The following is a 24196-nucleotide window of genomic DNA, read 5'->3' as shown; positions in this document are numbered from 1 at the left end:
GCGTGTGTGCGTGTGCGTGCGTGTGTGTGTGCGTGTGTGTGTGTGTGTGTGTGTGTGCGTGTGTATACATTTCGAAATAAATAAATACTTTAATAATTTTTTAATAACATTGTACATACTGTACACACACACACACACACACACACACACACACACACACACACACACACACACACATATATATACATACATTTCAGCGGCGGTAGCGGCGCAAATTTTTTCTTTTCTTCATCCTCTCCCCTGTCGGACGGTACCACGCTCACCATTATAAAAAGGCTGACTAACCTCATCCTATTAAAATTACCGCGCGCGCACGCAGTATAGAACCAGCCTTAGTGTGCCGATGCTTTTCTTTTTAAGAAGGCGTTTTATTCCCCTTGATCTGTTCTTTTGAGGTTCAATGGCAGTTTGACTTTTGGGCCATTGTCTGGGAGTATGCGCCTAGTTTTGTACTAGTCTTTTGCAAACTTATAGTATTGACTTTGTTTTTCTTTAGGTGTGCACAATCCTATGATTTAGTTTTTCACATTTTAGGACGTGAGCCTGTAATACAGAACATGTCCATGTGGCATTAAATGGGTTAATCTGGATAAGAAATGTTCTATTGGTGCAAGGGTGGCGACTCCAGTCCTCAAAGGCCACCAAAAGGTCAGGTTTTCAGGATATCCCTGCTTCAGCACCGATGGTGCAGTCTTCGATTGAGCCACCTATGCTGAAGCAGGGATATCCTGGAAACCTGACCTGTTGGTGGCCTTTGAGGACTGGAGTTGGCCATTCCTGTATTAGTGTTTGCTTTTTCGGCCCAGAGCCACAGAACTCCCATTAGGTGAGTTAACATGACTGTAACAGAGCCTTAACCCCTGTCTAAAAGGGCTTCAATAGAAAGCTTGTATTGGTCTGAGGAATCTAGCAGGGAACTGGTTAATTGCAGCTAGACAATTAACCAGTCTCCACCTGACTCATCAGACAGGTTGAAAAGCCTCCTGCTTGAACTGCACGGGAGATCTCTTGAGTACAGGACTGTGTTGCCAGAATGAGACATTGTCTTGAGCCCAGAAGGATTGTGCTGCCCGTAAGACATCAGGAAACAGACCGAGGCAAAGCGGATCCTGGAACCTGCCAGAGGGTGGCCCCTCAACGGACACCAACTCAGAACAAGAGGCTGACATAAAGGGCCCCCTGCTGACAGGTACCTCTTTGGACTTTGGGGTCATAGGTTGGAAAGAGGCTTATCCTCCCAGCCCTGCAGATAGGGACTGGGAAAGTGAGTTAGCCCTTACACAGGGATAGGCTGTTTGTTTATTTTTCCTTAAACTGCATTGTTTAAAATGACTGGCTGAATAAAAGCCATAGTTTAATTTCCCCCAAATCTGTCTCCCTGGCTGTAGCTCAGCACATATCTCCCTACAATGACGTTAACATAAGTTTAATGTCCTGTTATGCCTTCACATGCATCTTCAAAGCTCAATAATGTTAGTTGTCATGTTTTCTTCCGCAAAGGGCATTGTGTTAAGCATAAGTCATTCCCCTAACAATGCTTATCCAAAAAGCTCCGTTAATGTTAACATGTCAAAGACGGGGCTAGTCATACTTTCTCCCAAGCCTAGCCCTATTGCCCCCTTCTAGATACTGTTGGCAGTACTATCATACACCCAGTATCACACGCACGCTGCCTAGATGTCACATTTGACTCTCCCTCACATTCTCCTCTCACATTCTCAACATTCCGTAACATTGCAGAGAATACGCCCTTTCCTCTGTCGCGCGACCGCTAAAACTGTAACGCAGGTCCACTTTCCTGTCTTGACAATTCTAACCTTCTACTGTCTGACCTTCCTGTTTCTCACCTGTCTCCCTTACAATCTATCCTTAACGCAACTGGTAGAATCACTTTATTGGCTCCTAAATCTGTCTCTCACCTGCTTAAATCCCTCTCCTTGCTTTCTTATAAATCCCGTATTACTTAAAAAATTATCCTGCTCTCTTTTAAGGCTATACACACGACTGTCCCTACTTACATCTTTATTAATTTCACGCTATACACCTACCCAACTCTTCTGCTCAAGGATGTCTTCTGCCTACCGCTTTGGTATCTAAAGCCCTCTCCCACCAAAAACCTTTCTCACTCACTGCCCCACACCTCTGGAATGTCCTTCCTCTCAATATCCGACTAGCACCCCCTCTCCACATTTAGAACCTTTCTTAAAACACACCTCTTTAACGAAGCATATAGGTTGCTTCGCTGGCTGATACTATACATCTCATATTCACTGACCATGGACGCTTGCAGAGGCACTTACCAGAACACCCTATGTACCTGGATGGCGCTATATAAATAATGATGCATAATATTAACGCAGGGATGTAATGAGACATTAGTTAAGTTATACCTAAAAGTGGTGAGGGGGCGTGAGCGTTTTATTTATGTCAAATACCAAATGGCTTATAGACCTCCCCCATCTGTGCTTTATACAACATGTGGAGAGATTCCATAATAAATGTTAAAAAAAATAAATTAAAAATAAAAATAAAAAAATTCCCAGGCATCTCAGGTGTGTGCAGTTTTGTTCACAGATATTTCTGCCTGTATTGTATAAAGGTGTGTTTGGGTTATATGTCACTTGATACTTTACAAATATAGGGCTCTCTCTCCCCCTCTCCTCTTATTCTTTCGCTCACTCCCTCTCCCCGTCACTTGTTCTACCCATATTTCAGCATCTGGATGGGTCTAATGTCCCCTTTAGATAAGAAATGCTTACTGCCATGTTATTTGAAGGAAACACAAGGTTGTCCTAACTTGACCTGACAGTTAGCCTATTCTAATGAATATACAAGGCCCATTTTTAATTTTTTTTGCAGATTATTAGCTTGGTCGATATGCGTTAACCTCAGGGAAAATAGCACCCATTACTGATTGTGTTGACGTTTTGAGCCCTGAGTTAACGCATCCTTGTGGGTCTGCCGCTTACTATTTCTATTAACACTATACTTGTAAAGTAACAGATTACTCCCCCCTTACCAGTCTTTCTCACCATCGTTACATTGGCTTGCAATCCATTGCAATACCTTCTGACACTGAAGAAGCTGAAAGTAGCAAATCGGTTACACAAGGAGTTAAAGGAGTGAATCAATAAAAACTTGGAATAAGCCAGTAATGATTTTCGTCCTGTGGGCTGGTAAGAGAACCAGCATTATAGGTATCACTATTTTTCCTCTAGTGACGGTTGAACAATTTAATTTGAAGGTTTAATTACTTTGAACTAGTTGCCAACTTCTTACAGTCTTTTTAAAAGCAAAATATAAACTCAATATTTCGCAAGATTAAAAAAGTGTTGTCAGAATGTGTCTAGGTAGAAGGGGCCCAGTGTTGCTGGCCACCCCAAAAATGTATTCGGGAATCAGGTCAGTTTCCTGGGGAAATGCAGACACATCACTCCGGTCAAGGTCCTCCCTGGAAAGCAGTTGAGCGACTCACCGCCAGGTTTCCCTGCTTCAGCACAGACCAGAAAGGTAAATGGGGCATAGGGATATGTGTATCCCGGGTACAGTCAGGGGTCCCTAGGTTAATGGGGGTCCCCCAGTATATGCCCAGATCGCCAAAACCAGGTATAGAGGTTCTGGGGTGCTTCAACCATCGATAAGGTTGCAAGGCACATTTCATCTCTAAATTCCTATGTACAGCTGAAACCTGTTATAATGCGGTCCTCTGGGTCCACAGAATGAGACCGCGTTATAACATTTTGCTTCGAGGACTTACTGCACCGGCATCTGCAGCTCTCTGCCGCTGTCAGCTCTCTCTCCCTTCTCTCCTCTCCCTGCTTCATTCATAGAGTTGTGTCCACAGACTTGGAGTGCAGAGGAGGTATTTTTTTTTTTTCTTAAACCTTCATTTCAATGCTTTGTTGCTAACAGACATATACACACACACCAAATATATTTAACCTCTACAGCACATTGCAATGGACTGCACTGTGTACTATGTATATGTAAAGTTTGTTTATGGAGTCTGTGACATCACACAAACCCTGTGGTGTAGAGGTAGAGACTTGGTACTAGCATATGAAAGGTCCTGGATTCGATGCCTTGGTGCCCTGAGCTAAATCTTAGGCTAAGATTATAGTAGGCGCGCGATGAGCGAAAAAACGTAATCATTTGACTTTTGAAAAATCTGCCACACAGTGCGTGCACTATCGCCGGCCCGTATTGGCTGCTGCACTTTGTTCGCACAGCGCGCAAAATCATACGCTGTCTCACCCTCAAATACTTTATGGGCAAGCTACCCAGCTACCTGAACAAGCTCCTCACCCCTACCACATGCAGCACTTATCACCTGAGATCAGACTCCAAAAGACTATTCATGGTCCCAAGGCTCAACAAAGTATCCGGACGTTCCTCCTCCTTCCGTGCACCCCAAAACTGGAACAACCTACCAGAGACTCTCATATCCACCACCAGTCTAAGTTCTTTCAAATCTAAGGCTGTCTCACATTTTAATCTGGTCTGTAACTGTTTCATACGCTCATCTACTATATATTTCTGAAAGCACTGTATGTCTGCGTCCCTAGCGGCAATCTCATTGGTCCCTTGGCCTGCCCGCCCCCGCACCTCTCATTGGCCTGAGGCAGAGTGACGGGCAAAAACACACACACACACACACACACACACACCCTCACACACACCCTCACACACACACACCCCCCCCCCCCCTCACACACACACACACACCCTCACTCTCCCCCGTTAGTTGGACCGCAGCTCACCTTCCACACCCCCCCCCCTCCTCTCCCGGTGCCCCTCACTCTCTCCCCCCACCTCACCCAAATCCCCACGCTCCGCAACATCCCCAGCCGCACCATCACCCTCACCGTGCGCCGCGGCCCTCCTGCTCAGCAGAAAACTCCAGGCTCCTCCCCCCTCGTGGCGCGGCCCGGGCCTCCTGCTCTCCCCCTCACGTGCGCCGCTACCGTAGAGGGGAAGCGCGGCGCGGGACTCCCCCACGTGCGCCGCTACCGGAGAGGGGAAGCGCGGCGCGGGACTCCCCATCACGTGCGTCGGCTCCCGGACGGAGGGGAAGCGCGGCGCGGGTCTCCTGCCACTCTTGCCCCCCCCCCAGCTTCCCGAACTCACCTCCTGCCCCAGCCAGATGCCACGGGGTCAAGGTAAGTCACCCACCGTCTCCCACCCACGCACTGTCACCCAGTCACCCACACACCCACCCAGTCACTTTCACCCAGTCACCCACCCTCCCAGTCACCCACCCACTCACTCAGTCACCCACTCAGTCACCCACCCACCCACTCAGTCACCCACCCAGTCACTTTCACCCAGTCACCCACCCACTCACTCAGTCACCCACCCACTCAGTCACCCACCCACCCACTCAGTCACCCACCCACTCAGTCACCCACCCACCCACTCACTTAGTCACCCAAAAAATCACTTAGTCACCCACCCACTCACTCAGTCAAGTCACCCACCCACCCAGTCAGCCACCCACCCACCCACCCAGTCAGCCATCCAACCACCCACCCAGTCAGTCAGCCACCCACCCACCCAGTCAGCCTACCCAGTCAGCCACCCACCCAGTCAGCCACCCACCCACCCAGTCAGCCACCCACCCACCCAGTCAGTCGCCCACTCACCCAGTCAGTCACACACTCACCCACCCAGTCAGTCACCCACTCACCCACCCAGTCAGTCACCCACTCACCCACCCAGTCAGTCACCCACTCACCCACCCAGTCAGTCACCCACTCACCCAGTCAGTCACCCACTCACTCACCCACCCAGTCAGTCACCCACTCACCCACCCAGTCAGTCTCCCACTCACCCACCCAGTCAGTCTCCCACCCAGTCAGTCTCCCACCCAGTCAGTCTCCCACCCAGTCAGTCTCCCACCCACTCTCCCACTCAGTCTCCCACTCAGTCTCCCACTCACCCACCCATTCAGTTTCCCACTCACCCACCCATTCAGTTTCCCACTCACCCACCCATTCAGTTTCCCACTCACCCACCCATTCAGTTTCCCACTCACCCACCCATTCAGTTTCCCACTCACCCACCCATTCAGTTTCCCACTCACTCACCCATTCAGTTTCCCACTCACCCACCCATTCAGTTTCCCACTCACCCACCCACCCATTCAGTTTCCCACTCACCCACCCATTCAGTTTCCCACTCATCCACCCATTCAGTTTCCCACTCATCCACCCATTCAGTTTCCCACTCACCCACCCATTCAGTCTCCCACTCACCCACCCATTCAGTCTCCCACTCACCCACCCATTCAGTCTCCCACTCACCCACCCATTCAGTCTCCCACTCACCCACCCATTCAGTCTCTCACTCACCCACCCATTCAGACTCACACTCACCCACCCAGTCTCACCCAAAACCACCCACCCAGTCACTGACCCCACCCACCCACTCACCGACCCCACCCACCCACTCACCGACCCCACCTACCCACTCACTGACCCACCCAGTCACTGACCCACCCAGTCACCGACCCTGAAAAAGTCGCCCAATCACCGACCCACCCACCGACCCAAAGTCACCCACCCACCCAAAGTCACCCACCCACCCACCAACCCAGAGTCACCCACCCACCGACCCAAAGTCACCCACCCACCGACCCAAAGTCACCCACCCACCGACCCAAAGTCACCCACCCACCGACCCAAAGTCACCCACCCCCGACCCAAAGTCATCCACCCCCTGACCCAACTCACCCACCCACCGACCCAACTCACCCACCCAACCACTGACCCAGTCACCCACCGACCCAAAGTCACCCACCCACCGACCCAAAGTCAAACTGACCCAAAGTCACCCACCCACCGACCCAAAGTCACCCACCCACCAACCCAAAGTCACCCACCCACCCACCGACCCAAAGTCACCCACCCACCGACCCAAAGTCACCCACCCACCGACCCAAAGTCACCCACCCACCGACCCAAAGTCACCCACCCACCGACCCAAAGTCACCCACCCACCAACCCAAAGTCAAACCGACCCAAAGTCACCCACCCAGTCACTGACCCAAAGTCACCCACTCACCGACCCAAAGTCACCCACTCAGTCACCAACCCACCCACCCACTCAGTCAAGTGTCACCCACCCACCCACACAGTCACCCACACACTCAGTCACCCACACACTCAGTCAACTCAGTCACCCACCTAGCTGTCAAGGGGGGGGGGAAAGCCTAACCCTGTCGTACACCCCCCCCAAAATTACATCCCGGGCAACGCCGGGTCTCTCAGCTAGTAATATATATTTTCTTTAACTGTGCATGCAATGTCTTGTATATAATGTATACCTTGTTCATTTATGTAACTGTATTTGTAACCATGTATTATTTGTTTTACTCTGCCCAGGACATACTTGAAAACGAGAGGTAACTCTCGATGTATTACTTCCTGGTAAAATATTTTATAAATAAATAAATATAAATAAATAAATACGCGCCGTCGCGCTTACTATAATCGTGGCCTTAGAGTGCCTTGCTTCTACTTACTTACCTGACGGAATTTGGAACTTGCTTCTACTTATAGTGCCATGCTCCTGTTTAATCGTCTGGAAAGAGTTGTAGCTAAACATTGTAGCAACATTCCTGTAATTGGTTATTATAATAATAATAATAATAGCATGTTCTTGTATAGCGCTGTTAGTTGTACGCAGCACTTTACAGACATTTTTGCAGGCACAGGTCCCTGCCCCATAGAGCTTACAATCGATGGGTTTTTTTTGTTTAAAACATTTGCATAAAAAAATACAGATTTTGTTAAAGGTATCATTTTGGTATATTTAACCAATGAGACTGGGTTCACCTTTGTCCTAGGAGGAACTGCTCCTTTGGCATCTACCGTGCTGTCTATTTATTGTCTTTGCTGCGATTTGCTTGCTAGCTCTGGTCTTTTGAATACGAAACTTTTTATTTGAGTATATACATCTTGGCAGGAGAATACCGTTGTGCAATAATTCTTGTTTTTTAGTTGATCCCATTTCTGAGAGGCAAATTCGCAAACAATTATAAACAACATTGTAATTTTCCATTCTGCTAACTATAATAACTCTAATTGTTTGTTTGTCTCTAGGTGTCGGAACAAGAAACTATTACAGGAAAATTGGCTATGAAATGGAAGGCCCATACATGGTCAAAAGATTGGACTGACACGACTCCAGAGTCAGCAAGGGGAACCATCGACAATCCAAGCATACTCTGAAGATCAAGCTGTGGGGGAAGCTTGGCTCAGTTTAAAGCCTCATTTGTCAACGTGGGATACAAATAACCCATATAATAAAGTTACCCCAGCTTATTTAATTGAAACACAGGTCCCACACAGGAAACTATTGGGACTTTTAGACTACTTTCACGTTTTCTATTTTTGGCCACGTAGTATCTTATGCCAATTCTTCTCAAACCTCTCATCAAGCTCTGATTCAGACCTTGATTGTTTTATTTCTATTTTGTTTTCCCCCAGAGACAGACAGAGAATATCCTGTCTGTATGTAAATTGTGTATTCACATGTGATGGCAAAGGCATTCATTATCCCACAACCCTGGTGTGGTTGTTCCCAAGAAGAGATTTGATATCCACTGTCCTATGCCATTCATCTACAGTAAGTTATGGTGGTAGCAGGCGGGTGCTGGCTTTTTTAGGTTGCTTAGAGTTCATTGGTTAAAGTACTAGAATATTCTGCATTGCATCATAATACAGTCAAAGTACAATGTCCAAGATCAATAACTAATATCAATGGTGCAAACCATGCTAGTTTTGACAAAGTTTTGCAAATTACTTAACAATGCAAGTGTCTTCTTTAAACAACTGTAATCGTATTTAAAGCAAAACATGTGGCAGTTTGATTTCTTTGAAAATGAATACACATTTTATTTTCATCCAGGCCTTGGAATGGGGAATGTTTGGCACATTAGTCCTCACTGTCCCTGTTACAGTCAATAAAGTGCAATGGGGGATTGTTCAGTGAATATTAACCTAACGCAGACGGCAGTAGCTAGTGGAAATCAAAGCCATGTCTCCGATCACCATGTTTACATACTGTATATAACAATACTTGTAGGTGTCGGATTTTTGTAATAGAAATGTAAATGATCTAATGTACCTTTTGACTTCTTAACGTATTTCTGCCATTAGTTCGTTTTGGTCAAAGGAGGATTACAAACGGTGCAATCAGCATCAATTCAAGTCTTCAAATGAAGGGACAGAGCAGCACTCCAGAGGACTCGTACCAAAATAGCAATTTATTGAGGTGAAATCTTCACCTCAATAAATTGCTATTTTGCACAAGTCTTCTGGAGTGCTGCTCTGTCCCTTCATTTGAAGATTTAAATTCAAAATCATTTAAACATGTTAAAGTCTTTGACAATTTCCTTTAAGTGTTAAGCCCTTTCTAGAGCTAACTCCAGTGGTTGAGCTGTACTGAAGATGTGTATTACAATGTACTTTAAATTCAAGACGTTCTAAACCTGTCAAACATTGGGGCAACCTTATTTTTTTGTTTGTTTGTTTTTTAATTCTGGGTTTGTTTGCTACTTATGATCTAAAACACAAGGAAACATGTATTTTTCTAATAGATGCATTTTCGTAAAAACAATAAAACAAAAAAATAATCGTAAGTTAGTAAACATAAAAAGCAGTGCCCATTTTAGGTTTGCAAATAAAAATCAGTGATAACCCGTAGGGTGACACTATTACAGTGTGAAAAACAAAATAACATTCTAGTTCAGCTCTGGTACAAAAATCAATTTTGGTTCATAATACATTATTTTTTGTTATTCTTGTACCAGAGTGGCACTAGTGTGTATATTGTTTTTTCATTTTGGTTTTCTTTAGCTGTGCATTTCTACGTTTCAGTGTTTTTTAAGTTGGACACATTGTTCCTGTTGCAGTCTATTTTATTACCACCTTTAGACTAGCACACCATGTAATATTGGTTCTTTGGGGCGGATGGAAGACACATATCGGGACTTGTAGCAGGACATATTTTGTGCTTTTTGAACCACCACCGTTTGACTGGTAGCACCACTAATATACTCTTACGCAAAGTGCAGAACCGGTAACCCATTCAAGGACAGCGTATTTTCTAGGCCTTATTGACTTAGCTTCTGGCTATGCATTATAAATCTAGAAACAACTTGCAAATTACAAAAACGCTTGTGGCGCATGAAAGGGATAAACCAGACGGGTTATAGAAAAGGCAACACATCAACATCCTACACATATTCTCTCATACATAATATGGGGTTTAAACTGTGGGCAACAAGATTCCAGCTATGTAGATGCAAAGGAACCCACATTACGTACTGTACTGTATGTCACTTTACTTTTCATTTGTTACGGGAAAATAAATCAATAAATAGCCTTGTGGGGTGCAGTTTGTTTCTGAACTTTTCGCTGCCGCACAAGTCACGCTTTTCTTGCATTCAGTGTCTCCGTCTCCTATTCATTTACAGCCCTTTAAACATCTTGTAGATTCTCTGTGCTGCTTTCCAGCTGACCCGTTTCTCCCCTCATTACAAACACGTAATGCTCAGTAGTGTGTTCAGCGGCAAAGTGCTGACACATTTGTCTTAACATAAAAGCGAAGATGTGTCGAATCCACACTTGGTTGGCGCTGTTTTGTTTCTGCAGTGCTGGGGGCAGATGACATGGATGGATTGCTAGATTTGACGCACCATTAAAGCTGGTAATCACTGTAACATCTTAGCAGCATTACTTGGAACTAGAGTTACCATCTAGCAATAAACCATTAGTCATTGCCAAGTAAAATGAAAAGCTGCTTCCACAGCTCAGTCACAGGGAAAAAGATGGTCTGCTTCCGGTTTGTGTGTATATGTATTTTATATAGATATAGATGTATGATTTTATATATGTATATATATATATATATAGATAGATATGATATAGATATGTAAAATACATATATATATATATATATATATATATATATATACACACCTCTCTCTCTCTCTCTCTCTCTCTCTCTCTCTCTCTCTCTCTCTCTCTCTCTCTCTCTCTCTCTCTATATATATATATATATATATATATATATATATATATATATATATATATATACTGTATGCTGGGTGATAATGGGGAAAGGCGGGGTTGCAGACCTGCCTAAGACATGCAGATGAGCATACAGTTGTATTTGCATATTTGCTTTCCTGTGGAGGGTTTTTGTCACTTTTTTTACTCATCATAACTTAACTTAGTATTATGGTTTAGCCTATCCCATAGCCTCTTTGCATACCCAGTTAATCAACCCCACACTGATGAGACCCATTAAGGTCGAAACAGCTGTCTGTGGGTGGTTTTCTGGGTATGCACCTTAACCCTGGCTGTGCTCAAAGCTGTGACCATGCAGCAAGCTTAAGCCTATAGGGAACCATGTTAAAAATGGTTTTTGAGGCAAAAAGTGACACTTGCTGCAGTGGAAGTGCTGTATGCTGGGTGATAATGGGGAAAGGTGGGGTTGCAGACCTGCCTTAGACATGCAGATGAGCATACAGTTGTATTTGCATATATATATATATATATATATATATATATATATATATTCTCAAACAAGAATAGACGATACCGTTCTGTGGCTAACAAAATGCTTTTATTCTTGCGAGCTTTTGAGATACACTGATCTCTTCTTCCGGCGATGTTACAATGAATGAAGCTAAAAAAAGGGGGGTTTTAACTTAAAAACAGTGCGTACTGGAATGTGATCTGTGATGGAAGACAAACCGTCCCCTGTGCCGTTTTAGGGATAGAGGTGATAAGATGTCCCTGAATGTCAGTGATGTGAGAGTATGTGTGTATGTGAATATAAATAGGTAAAGAGCCCACGGTGTACACAGCGCTTTACAAAATGTGTGTGGAGTGGGGGTGTATATCAATGTAGTGGGTATATATACTGTATACAGTATATAGAGAAAGAGACACATACAAACAGGGCACTCGTCCAATATTGTAAAATAAAAGTATATTAGGGTGCTAACTGTCAAGGGGTTAATATAAAGAATCAAAAAGATGGACAGACGCCTCATTGTGCAAAAGTTGGATTTATTAGCTCCGCGTTTCCGCCCATACATGGGCCGAAACATTGAGGATTGCCTTTCTGTCCCCCTTTTTTTTCTCTCCCTCCCCTTCCCCCCTCCCTCCCCTTCCCCCCTCCCTCCCCTTCCCCCCTCCCTCCCCTTCCCCCCTCCCTCCCCTTCCCCCTCCCTCCCTTTCCCCCTCTCCTTCCCCCCTCCCTTCCCCTTCCCCCTCCCTTCCCCCTCCCTTCCCCCCTCCCTCCCCCTTCCCCCCTCCCTCCCCCTTCCCCCCTCCCTCCCCCTTCCCTATCCTTCCCCCTCCCTCCCCTTCCCTCCCTCCTCTTCTCCTCTCCCTCCCCTTCTCCCCTCCCTCCCTCTCCTTCTCCCCTCCCTCCCTCCCCATACACACACCAGGAGCAGACCATTTTAGACATCAAGGACTTCCCAATTGAAACATCTTTTTTTAAGTGCTTGACTAAATGTATAACTTTGTGTACTAGCCTTTTTTTTAATGTATTTTATTTCGTGTTTTGCCTTAAATACGTGAATTCACAGAATAAAAACAATTAATTTTTATTCTGGTTTATTTTGCATGTCTTGATTACCCTTTTGGGTACATTGAACTGTTTATGAGACACATTAGCAGACTCGAGAAGGAACCACAGTGTACAGACTGTCCTATTGGTTTGCTGATGAATTATGCTTGGCTCATGCTGGAAAGTAACTGTTTTCACAAACAGGGCAAGAGGGGAAATTATCTAAATGATTCCAACTCTTGTGCCTTTTGTACAATGATGCACTATTCTCTTAAAGTGGTAAAAAAAAAACCTCATGGACAGAGCAGCAAAAATACATTGACATGTCACCAGCCATCCACGATATGTAATACCTAGCAAGACAAGCTGTACCTGACTCCAAGAGATTTATTTATTTATAAAATGTTTTACCAGGGAGTTGTTACCTCTCGTTTTCAGGTCTGTCCTGGGCATAGAGTTATGATGACAATTACTTTACATTAATAAAAAATACTCCAGTACATCCACGTGTTGCTACATTTTTCTTGCTGTCGTCTCATGGTACACGAATGGTGGTTCTTGTGTGCGGATGTCCATGAATGTGGCGCGTGTCCTTGTTTCCCCCCTTGTACTCCTATCTCTTTAGCCAATGGCTATTTTATGCAAACCGTTGTCATCTCTGCCTGTTCTTTCTCTGCCACACACTCCTATGTTCTCTCTCTTTGATAAGCCTGCATTTTGCTTCTGGACGTGGACGAGCACAGGTTGCCACTGTGAGAGAGGAAGGGAGGTTAGAAAAGCAAAGAAGTGACCAGGTGTTCAGTGCTGTGTGATTACAAACGTGGCTGTCACAGGGGAGTGTCCACCTGTGGCTGGATCACCCGGTGGAAACATTCTCTTGTTAATAGCAAGCGAGCAAGTGCATTTTCCCGGCCTGGACATGGACTTCCTTCTGTAACTAGCATTGGTCATTTATTATTCTTTATTTTGATAAAGTGCCAGCCATGTTCTGTATGGATCGGTGGTTTACAGAAGGAGCCTCCACAAGATTTAATAAAATACAGTGGGTTACGTATATAATCACAGCAGGGAACGAAGCGGCTAAAAAATAAAAAATTGGTGGCACGGGTATTTTTAAATAAAAATGTAGAAATCCACGCATCAAATTGTGAAGTGTAAATCATATGTGAATGATTAATCCGTGATATAATATATATTGCATATAGTGTAATATAATGAAAAATATATAAATTTAAATAACTCCCAACCGTGAATTATTAAATGCACTTAAGTGATGTGAAATACAATTAGAAAAATGACTATGTGACCATGAGTATACAATCATAAAATAACAATACAGGTGCGCAGCTAAAATGAATTAATATATGTGATATAGTAGTGATTATATTGTACCACTATAAACCCAAATGAGCGATATGTAATAACTGTGTTACCAATCAAATTGGAGCGTCTGCTGCTGTACAGAGGGTAGCCCAAGACCCTGGGTAGCTAGACAAAACAGAACAGCGCACAACGCTCATCGTGAATTATATAAGTACAATTTTATAATAAAAAATGGTTCAAGGTTCTGCGTACATAAAGCAGGTTGAAAACAGGCACAGAATAAATACTGATATCTGTTACCACTCCAGACAACTGGAACACGCAGGAACAGCAGGTTTACGTCCACTTCAGGGAGCTGGAACACGCAAGGACAGAAGGTAAGGATATCTTAGGTCCACTTCCGCAGTCTGCACAAGGATGGTCTACAAAGTCCTTGCTAGACACAAAGCACACTCGGAGAGTCCAGTGGGTTATACCACGTGTACCAAGTACAAGCTGGAGCTCTACACCACTGTAATCTGTATGATTTTATTGTCATTTGGCAAGTTTTCGGTGGTTTAGCAGCCTTTCAGAGAGACTTTTGCCGACTTGACACGCACACGGTGACGTCATCTTCACCCGATGCCAGTCAGCGCGACGCTGCAGGTCTGACGTCAGACGCTGTCCCACGAGGCTGTGAGCTGATCCTTACAGACTCCTGTCCCGGCGGAGCTCCAGCTTGTACTTGGTACACGTGGTATAACCCACTGGACTCTCCGAGTGTGCTTTGTGTCTAGCAAGGACTTTATAGACCATCCTTGTGCAGACTGCGGAAGTGGACCTAAGATATCCTTACCTGCTGTCCTTGCGTGTTCCATCTCCCTGAAGTGGACGTAAACCTGCTGTTCCTGCGTGTTCCAGTTGTCTGGAGTGGTAACAGATACCAGTATTTATTCTGTGCCTGTTTTCAACCTTCTTTATGTATGCAGAACCTTGAACCTTTTTTTATTATAAAATTGTACTTATATAATTCACGATGAGCGTTGTGCACTGTTCTTTGTTTTGTATACAATCATAGTCTGCTGCTATTCATTCAAGATGGCTCAGCATCAAGTTGAACTAATAGAGAAAAAACTAAAACAGCGCACAACTCTCATAGTATAGGAAATTAAAATATATTGAGCGTTTGTGAAAAGGTGAGTATCGCACGTACATCCGACAAGATCATAACAGGCATTACATGTATAGGCACGTTACCACAACGGCTCTGTGCTGGTCTCATCCGACAAACGTCACGGCAGCCTGCTCCCAGGAAAAAGGTGTTCAGCGTCCCTCTCGACAGAAAGGTACTTCTGGGTCCTGGTATCTGCTCCGTGGTTCCTGGTATCTCCGTTGAGGATTGGCGCTTATTGCGGAGTATAACTGGGGAGGCTTCTGCACTGATGGCGATAGCCGGAAAAAAACACCTGTCTCTCAAAGCGGCGACTGCTGACGTCACTCAAATAGCGTCACTACTGAGAGACTGCCTGATTCTAGTCAGAGGCACAACTCACTAACACTGAGTAAAACAGTGCAATATGGAGTCAATAATAATACCAATATTGGCTTAGGAATATCCTACACGTTTCATAGATAGGATCTACTTCATCAGGGATCCCTGGCCTTTCTGCTCCTAAATGTTTTCTGATCTGGCCCCTTGGAAAACTAGTTGGAGCCCTGCCCTAGTACCATCGTACTTACCACTGAATCGAGATTAAATATGAGCGCAAACAGAAAGGAAAAGCGATTACTATCTAATGAACTGATGGGATACAAACCGAAACAGTAGGAATAAATTGTGTGTTCGTACATGACTGAGAATTTGGATGCATTAGTTGAGAGAATATGTATTGGTATTTCCGTGCTATGGAAATGCATGTTATTTATGTACTGAAAAGAATTTTCTTTTTTTGCCATAACAACCCGCTTCTAGTAAAGCACATTTGCTTCTTGCACAGTACAAAAAAAATGTATTACATAAAAAATTTCCACCATGGTCAGGTGATTTTGTTGTGTGATCAGCCAGTAGATATGAGTTAATATTTGCTGGGTATACACTCTACGAACAGTACAGATTGCTTGTTCTCTTCTTCGCTATTTAGCTCTTCAGTGTACCACTTATTTTGCAAACATTTTTTACCAGCCTTTACTGCCCAGAGAGGATTGGAACGTATTGTCGTCCGACAATGATGCAGTCCAAGCAGCGTTCACTCGAAAAAGAATACAAAATACTGACGCAAAAAGCATTTCTTTCTGTTAATGCTATTTTTTATTTCCTATTTCATTCTCCACAGAAATCAAGAGACAAGCCTACAAATAAATACAAATCTGATCAGAAACCCCAGAACTGCACCATGAAAGATATTTACTGTAGAAGGCATGAAAAGGCTCATTGAAAAGGTGGTTGTTTCAGTGGGTTGATAAATACAGATGTAGTCCGATTTTACTTTCCTTGTGTCAAGGGGTCGCTGGGTTAAAACAATAATGTTTCCTACCGAGTTAAATGCCGTTTCCCGCACCGCTACCTTCCCCCGAGCCACAAGAAATTGATTTTTTTTTTCAGCCGCAGCTCCAGGTAAGGTAATTTGATCAATATCTGTATTTTAAAGTGTAAAATAATTCTTAGGCCTACTATTTACCTTTTTATTTAACGTTAATAGAATATTAAATGCGTATAACAGGAAAGTAAATGATAACACACCATATTTAAATGTACTTTACATCTTGTAAGAGAGTTTAGGGAAGCCCTGAAAGGCGTATTTTTGGACATTCTATTTGAGTACAATTGCTTAACTTATTCTAACGCTATACCTGAACTTTGTGTATGCAGTCATACAAGTCATCAAAGCAGCCAATTCCCTGTGGGACTATCCTGAGCAAACCAAGAACATTATTTAAATGGGTCAATAACTTCCTCCTTTGCTTTTTTCCAAAGGGAAATAATTTGTTTCTAGTATAGAGGAGATGTGGTGATGTGTATCTCTGTTCCTGTTATGGCATTGAGCCTTTCAACTAGCATTGAGCGGGCGTTTCTGTATAGCAGTGACATTGTTAATGGGTTGGTTAACTGACCTGATGCACATTTTGTAGCCAGTAAACAATTCCCAGACCGGACTAGATATATAATTAAAAATGTAAATGTATACATATATAGCCTAGCCTCCGGGCCCCTATGTCTTTTTCCTGGGCCCTACCAGTGTAAGTCCTGTTAGGTGCAGGCAGTGGTTGGGTTAATTCCTTCAAATTAGGCCTTTTGTGCTTTTGCAGCCTTGGATAAGCAGTGGTATCCAAAGGTGGGCCTAGCAACAACAAGAAAGTGTCAGCCTGAGGGATGAGTACTAATAGGTCATCGCATCCTGTGGGTGACCAAATCAGTATTCAACCTGCTCTGTTAAGGGGCAGGGTTACACACACACACCAAAAGGCTATAAGTACTGGCACTTTCCTAAATTCTGGGGGTCTCTTGCTTTGTATCTCCTCCCTCTGGGAGTGAGCAACATCTACCCTCCATCTCAGTAGGAGATGTGAGGAGGAGTCCATCAGGCCTGGTCTGGGCCTCAAGCCCTAGTCAGTGCCTGTGAGTAAGGGAAGATGAGGGAAGGATGCATCAGTTCTGTTTATGTCATCTGCATGCAATACAGTTCCAAGTGTACCAGAACCAGTGTGATTCAATGTCTTGCTGAAGAAAAGGTGTCAGTATGGATTCTCCTTCCACATCAAGGACCCATGCTGATTGCAGGCGCTGCACCAATTAAGAACTAAGGTAACCTGTCCTGTTTCTCCCCACAACATCGCGTAGCACTCAGCCCTCCTGTTTACCAACAGGTACAGCCCAACACCTACAAAGTAGCCAGATAAGAAGCAGACCCCCCCTCCCCCCAATGTCACTTAGGGTGGGGGTACAAGGGCTACACATACTATTAAATTAAAGATACAATTGAGATATAACAAAAAAGAGAATGTGCACGCCCCATAGCGTATAAAAGTACATTTAATAAAGGGGAAGGGGGAGAGAGGAGGGGAAACAAATACACTCACAAGTGTAGGTTAAAAATGAGCATCTCGTGATAATCACCACCAACAGTGGAAACAGTCTGGAGTCCCAGTAGTTATGTGGAGTCCACGGTGTTATAGCAGAAATGGATCCGCAATTAATCTATGCTACGATGGTCCTGTGTATTGGAAATATGGATCCAGCTGCCTGCAAACTCCTGATGGCGCGGCCTCAAAGTTTCTCGGAGCAACAACCGACCTCGTCGTACTCCACGTGATGCCGCAATGCCATCCTAACGCGTTTCGTCACCAGATGGTGACTTCATCAGAGAATTATGGGAGATTACTACAGATGGGTTTAAATACCTTCTTGTTGCCTGGCAACCTGTATACAGCCAGCTGAGTTTACAAATTAACCCCTTCAATGCTAGAATCAATTTAGTAGCAGCATGTAATGCATAGACATCAAGTTAGACGTTAAGGGGTCATAGGACATTACAGGAAGATGACAATACTATGTCTCGTGTGTGTCCCAACAGGAAGGTATACAAAATAAATGTACATAACATTTATTAAAAAATAGATACAATTTCATATCAACATGAACATTCTAAGTAATGTAATTGGACAATATAAAAATAATTGTTCAAAAAGACGATGCTGAGAAATAGACACAGTCGTATGACGATGTAACCAACTAAATGGAAATCAGCTACACCAACATGTTAAAATGTGACCACCAATAAAAACATGTGTTAGCTATTAATATGAAGTGTGTAGTTAATGAACTGATACACACAATAATGAATAAGTACATGTACTAATCCGAACACAATGAGTTGATGATATTCCAAATCATCCGGAGGCAGGGGGCGAAACAAAGAAGAGAGCAGTAGGCACTAAGACCACAGAGTGTTTAGACTATGGTACTGGTATCTAAACATTCATTAAATTCATTTTTAACCTAAACTTGTGAGTGTACTTGTTTCCCCCCTCTCTCCCCCTTCCCCATTATTAAATGTACTTCTATGCGCTATGGGGCGTGCACGTTCTCTTTTTTGTATTTTCTTTAGGTACCTATCAGATGTGGTTCATCTTTTGAAAGCAGCCCTGACCTCATCCACTGAAAGCGTTGGCATTTGAAAGAATTACATTTTGGGCATCCAAACGGGACAGGTTTTTTTTTCCTTTTTATGTATTCATTAATATTGTATGTTTACACTGTTTGTCCTTTCACTGATGATAGGTTCACCATATTGTCTTACTATTAAGACACACAGCAGACAGCACTCAATAAGATAGTATACATAGTTATGTGCAGGGTGCCCAAGGAACAAAAGGGGGACCCAAATTCCCCCGAACCAATAGACAAAATATAACTAGAGTTCCAGCACTCACTGACTACGAGAAAAAATGATGAAAACTGGCTACTGTATATGCCAAAAGAATAAAAAATTAATGCGAGCACAAGATAACTACACTTGGAGTGATGATGGCACAAGCGGGTATATGGACCCTACTAACACAGTGGTAAGGGTAAAGACACACAGGGTCAGGGAGTGGGGTCATTTGTGCTTGCATTATTGCTGTATATTTGTGTTTTGATTACTGGGTGCTGCTCCAGTGGTCGGGGACAGGGTCAAGGGAAGAACCTCATGTTCCACCCAGACCTGAGGGAAAGGGCCTGAGGAAGGGGTTTTCCCCGAAACGTTGCCCCCCTTATTACCCTCCCCCATCGCTTGTGTATTCCCCCCCCCACTCTTTGTTTTTTGTCTACCCCACGCCCTGACCCTGTGTGTCTTTACCCTTGCCACTGTGTTAGTAGGGTCCATTTACCCGCTTGTGCCATCATCACTCAATGTGTACAGTAGTTATCTTGTGCTCGCATTAATTCACTATTATTTTATGTTCACATTTACACTACTGGGATTTATCAGCTTATTATCACAAACACTGACAACATTTGATCTATTTTGAGGCAATTTTTTTTTATATCTGCCTACTATCACCCCTTGGCGCTGCTAATTTTCCTTTTTTGCTATATATATATATATATATATGCAAATGTAAATACAACTGTATGCTCATCTGCATGACTTAGGCAAGTCTGCAACCCTGCCTTTCCCCATTATCACCCAGCACACAGCACTTCCACTGCAGCAAGGGATTCTGGGAAATGACATGCAAATGAGCACACATTGCCACTTTTTGCTTCAAAAACCATTTTTAACATGGTTCCCTATAGGCTTAAGCTTGCTGCATGGTCACAGCTTTGAGTACAGCCAGGGTTAAGGTGCATACCCAGAAAACCACCCACAGACAGCTGTTTCGACCTTAATGGGTCTCATCAGTGTGGGGTTGATTAACTGGGTATGCAAAGAAGCAAAAGGATGGGCCAACCATAATACTGAGTAAAGTTATGGTGAGTAAAAAAAGTGACAAAAACCCTCCACAGCAAAGCAAATATGCAAATGTAAATACAACTGTATGCTCATCTGCATGTCTTAGGCAGGTCTGCAACCCACCTTTCCCCATTATCACCCAGCACACAGCACTTCCACTGCATATATATATATATATATATATATATATATATATATATATATATATATATATTGTATATGGACCCTACTAACACAGTGGTAAGGGTAAAGACACACAGGGTCAGGGAGTGGGGTAGACAAAAAACAAAGAGAGTGGAGGGGGGGGGGGAATACACAAGCGATGGGGGGGAGGGTAATAAGGGGAGCAATGTTTCGGGGAAAACCCCTTCCTCAGGCCTGTTCCCTCAGGTCTGGGTGGAACATGAGGTTCTTCCCTTGACCCTGTCCCCGACCACTGGAGCAGCACCCAGTAATCGAAACGCAAATATACAGCAATAATGCAAGCACAAATTACCCCTTTGAAAAAGTCACCGTAGTGTGACGAAACGTGTCAGGGTACATAATTATGACATTACGTCATCACGCAAGTGCGCACTTTACGGCCGAAGAGCGCATGGAGCTGATTTGAGGCTGGTATACTGGGAAATCGCACTGCAAGCAAAGACACGGCTTTTTTGTCCATCAGGAGCTGCTGAAAGTGAACCGGATAGGGTATCGATCCGTTGGTGTGATCCAGGACGATGTTACCCTGTTGTGGGTGATTATATCACAAACTGCTTGATTTTCTAATACTTTTGTGAGTGTCCTTAATCCCCTTGTCCTCTTTTTAACATTAAATGTACTTTTTTACACTATGGGACGTGCGCTCTCTGTTCTCTTGTGTGTATATATATATATATATATATATATATATATATATATACACACACTCGTAAAACTACATAACATTAACATCACCATCACTGGACTGAAAGTAGAAAGATGAATTATATTAGAAAGTGTGTTCCTTGGTTGAGTTCTTTCAGTTGAGTTTGTTGTAACTCCATTGCACTGCATGTTCCAAACATAAAGTGGCAATTTAATCAGGATAACAAAAAATTCCAAGTAATTTCTCATAATTCAGAGAGCTGCTCGGAGCTCCTATTGAGTAAACAATACCGAATACAATGTTCCTTTATGCCCTGGAATAATGCTAGTCAGATATTATTGAAGTAACATGACGTCTGTACAAATGTATATTTATAATGCTCATTACCTTCCAGGGTGATATAATCAGAATTCTGAGCGGTGATCTATATTAATTCTGTAGGTTAACAACCACTGACATCTGGAGATTGGACTTATTTTTATTAGATATTCTACTCCCGTAAGAAACAATATAATTTTGCCTTTGCTCAATAATTGCATGTTAAGTTGTAACAGCAACATCTGAATAAGGTGAAGGAATCCTTTGATAAATCTTTTGAAGATCAGACCTGAAATAAAACACTGGAATTATTTAGCATGCCGTTTACATTTTTGTACATTTCTCACTAACAACCGTATATGACTCATGATCAATATGCAGCAAAAGCATTACTTCCTATGAGAGAAAATGACAGCCTTTTGTCTATACAAAAAAAATCAAAACAATAAAGATGTGACAGGAGTTCTCCAGCGTGAAACCAAAAGCAAACAGTAGACTACAAAGAAAATAATAAAACAGTACAACAAATATTAGTGATAATAATAATAATGTAACTAATCCTAATTGTCCCTGCAGCTGAGGTCCACTCTCTCACCCAGAGAGTAGGAACAAAAAGTCCAGTGAGCTGGGAAGGGGGTGGACAACCAAAGAAATTATTCAGAGTGTGCGTTTTCCATAAACATTATATGATTATTTATTGGTCATGAAGACAAAAAAATGAAGATGTCACCCCCACCTATGCGTTTCGCGCAATGGCGCTTTATCATGGCATACATACAAGTGTTACACAAGTTTATTTGTAGGTATAGTGTACATTAAATCATCTTATGCCTTCATTCTCACAGCGGCAAGATGTGCAGTGGCAGCTTCCAGGAAGAAAGTAGCCCCCCCCCCCCCTCCAAACAAATGATAAAAAGAAGGGTCAATGAGGTAATGCTCATGGAAAAATTAACCGCATTCCTCAAGCAAAAAAACAACAGCCTTCTATGGAATCTGGGAACCATGGCTGGTCCTATAACTGGATGATGTTGGCTCCCCGGTCTGGATCGACGTGAGAATGGGCCTCCCGGTGGTAGGAGCGGAGACCAGCCCCCCCCCCCCTCCTTTCCCTCCTCCTACCCCCCTCCCCCCCCCGTTTCTGTCCCTTCTCTCTTTTTCTAGCCTCTCTCTCTTGATGCCCCAAGGGATTCCGAGGCCTCGCTGATTGTGGCGATGCTCTCTTCTATTCTTTCCCCCTTACATTAAAAAAGATTTGTATTAGGCTATGCATATTATATTATGTATGTTTATTGTTGATTCGCCTAATAAAAATATTTGGGAAAAAAAAAATATAACAGAAAATGTGCTCGATAGCGCTCTAACAAACCCAAAATAATAAATGTGCATAAAATATGTGTGAAAAAAATTTGTGTAAAAATTAATAAAAATTTGAGAAGTGCTTAAAAAATAAATAAATCATCTTATGCCATTCTTCCATGGGTGAACTCCCCCCCCCCAGGCAGTCCCAGCGTGTGACGTCATCACGCTGGAATGCGCCCCGATAACGCGCCCGAGCAAGAGACGCACCTGACACGTGACCTCAGCGCACCTGGTATTGGCCATTGAATAGAAGAAACTTTATTATTAACGAACAAATAGCTAGTGAACATAGAGCAAAGAAATCATTAAAAACACAAGCAGGAACCAGAAGACCTGGATAATTACTGTACACAAAGAATGTATGTATAACAGATACCTCAACAGATAAGGTCTAGCACCCAAAAGGCCTGAAACGCGTAGGAGGGTTCCTTTTTAGTTACAATAATATATATATTTATTTTTTTACTATCATCCTGCTTGACTCGCTTGGCTGTGCGCTGCTTACTTTTGCACTATTCATCTGGATCTTTTCATCTGCGGCTGGTTACGCCTCACCAAGGAAACTCTAGCCATGGGTAAGAACTTTAATTCACTTATGGAAAAGAAAATGTACTTATACAAAAAGTGAGTACTTCGACTCTTTGAAGATTGGCAGTCTTATTTACCTCCAATGAGGTTTCAGCAATGTGGAAAACCATTTTTTTCTGTCACCTTCAGGTTTTATTCTCAAGATTACGCACTGATTTATTTAATCTAATACCCACTCCATGCATGAGTTTTCCTATTTATCTGTGTATAGATATTATTCTTATTATCTAATCCGGAACTATTCAAAGCACCCATTTTCTTTTCTGTCACCTCAACAGATAAGCATGAGGAATAAACCTCATGCTATAAAAACACAACACTGCAGAGAGAAAACAAAATACTCATAATAAAAGAGACAATATAATATATATTATCCCCCCCACCATCATCATCACCTCTCTCCCCCCCCCACCACCTCTCTCTCCCCCCACCATCATCTCTCTCTCCCTCACCATCATCATCACCTTTGTCCCCCCCACCATCACCTCTCTCCCTCACCATCATCATCACCTCTGTCCCCCCCACCATCATCATCTCTCTCTCCCTCCACCATCATCTCCCTCTCTCCCCCCACCTTCATCACCCCTCTCCCCCACCATCATCACTCTCTCTCCCCACCATCATCATTATCTCTCTCTCCACCCCACCATCATCATCACCTCTCTCACTATTCCCCCCACCATCATCACCTATCTCCCCCTCCCCCCCCCCCCCCCACAATCACCTCTCTCTCCCCCCACCATCCCAAGGCAAA

The 24196-nt window shown here is 43.6% G+C and overlaps 1 protein-coding gene across 1 annotated transcript in view; it reads left to right on the top strand.

Moving 5' to 3' along the window:
• ELP3 (elongator acetyltransferase complex subunit 3) overlaps positions 1–9275 on the top strand; it is a 188122-nt gene extending 178847 nt beyond the window's left edge. Inside the window, exon 15 of the mRNA XM_075598659.1 lies at positions 8103–9275. Within this exon, the coding sequence (XP_075454774.1) occupies positions 8103–8179 (77 nt within the window). The 3' untranslated portion in view covers positions 8180–9275. The remainder of the gene's footprint in view (positions 1–8102) is intronic.
• Positions 9276–24196: the final 14921 nt, after the last annotated feature.

The sequence above is a fragment of the Ascaphus truei genome, chromosome 4 (genome assembly GCF_040206685.1).
Source record: "Ascaphus truei isolate aAscTru1 chromosome 4, aAscTru1.hap1, whole genome shotgun sequence".
Classification (NCBI taxonomy): domain Eukaryota; kingdom Metazoa; phylum Chordata; class Amphibia; order Anura; family Ascaphidae; genus Ascaphus; species Ascaphus truei.
The sequence above is the reverse complement of the archived record's forward strand: the minus strand, read 5'-3'. Positions and strand labels throughout refer to the sequence as shown.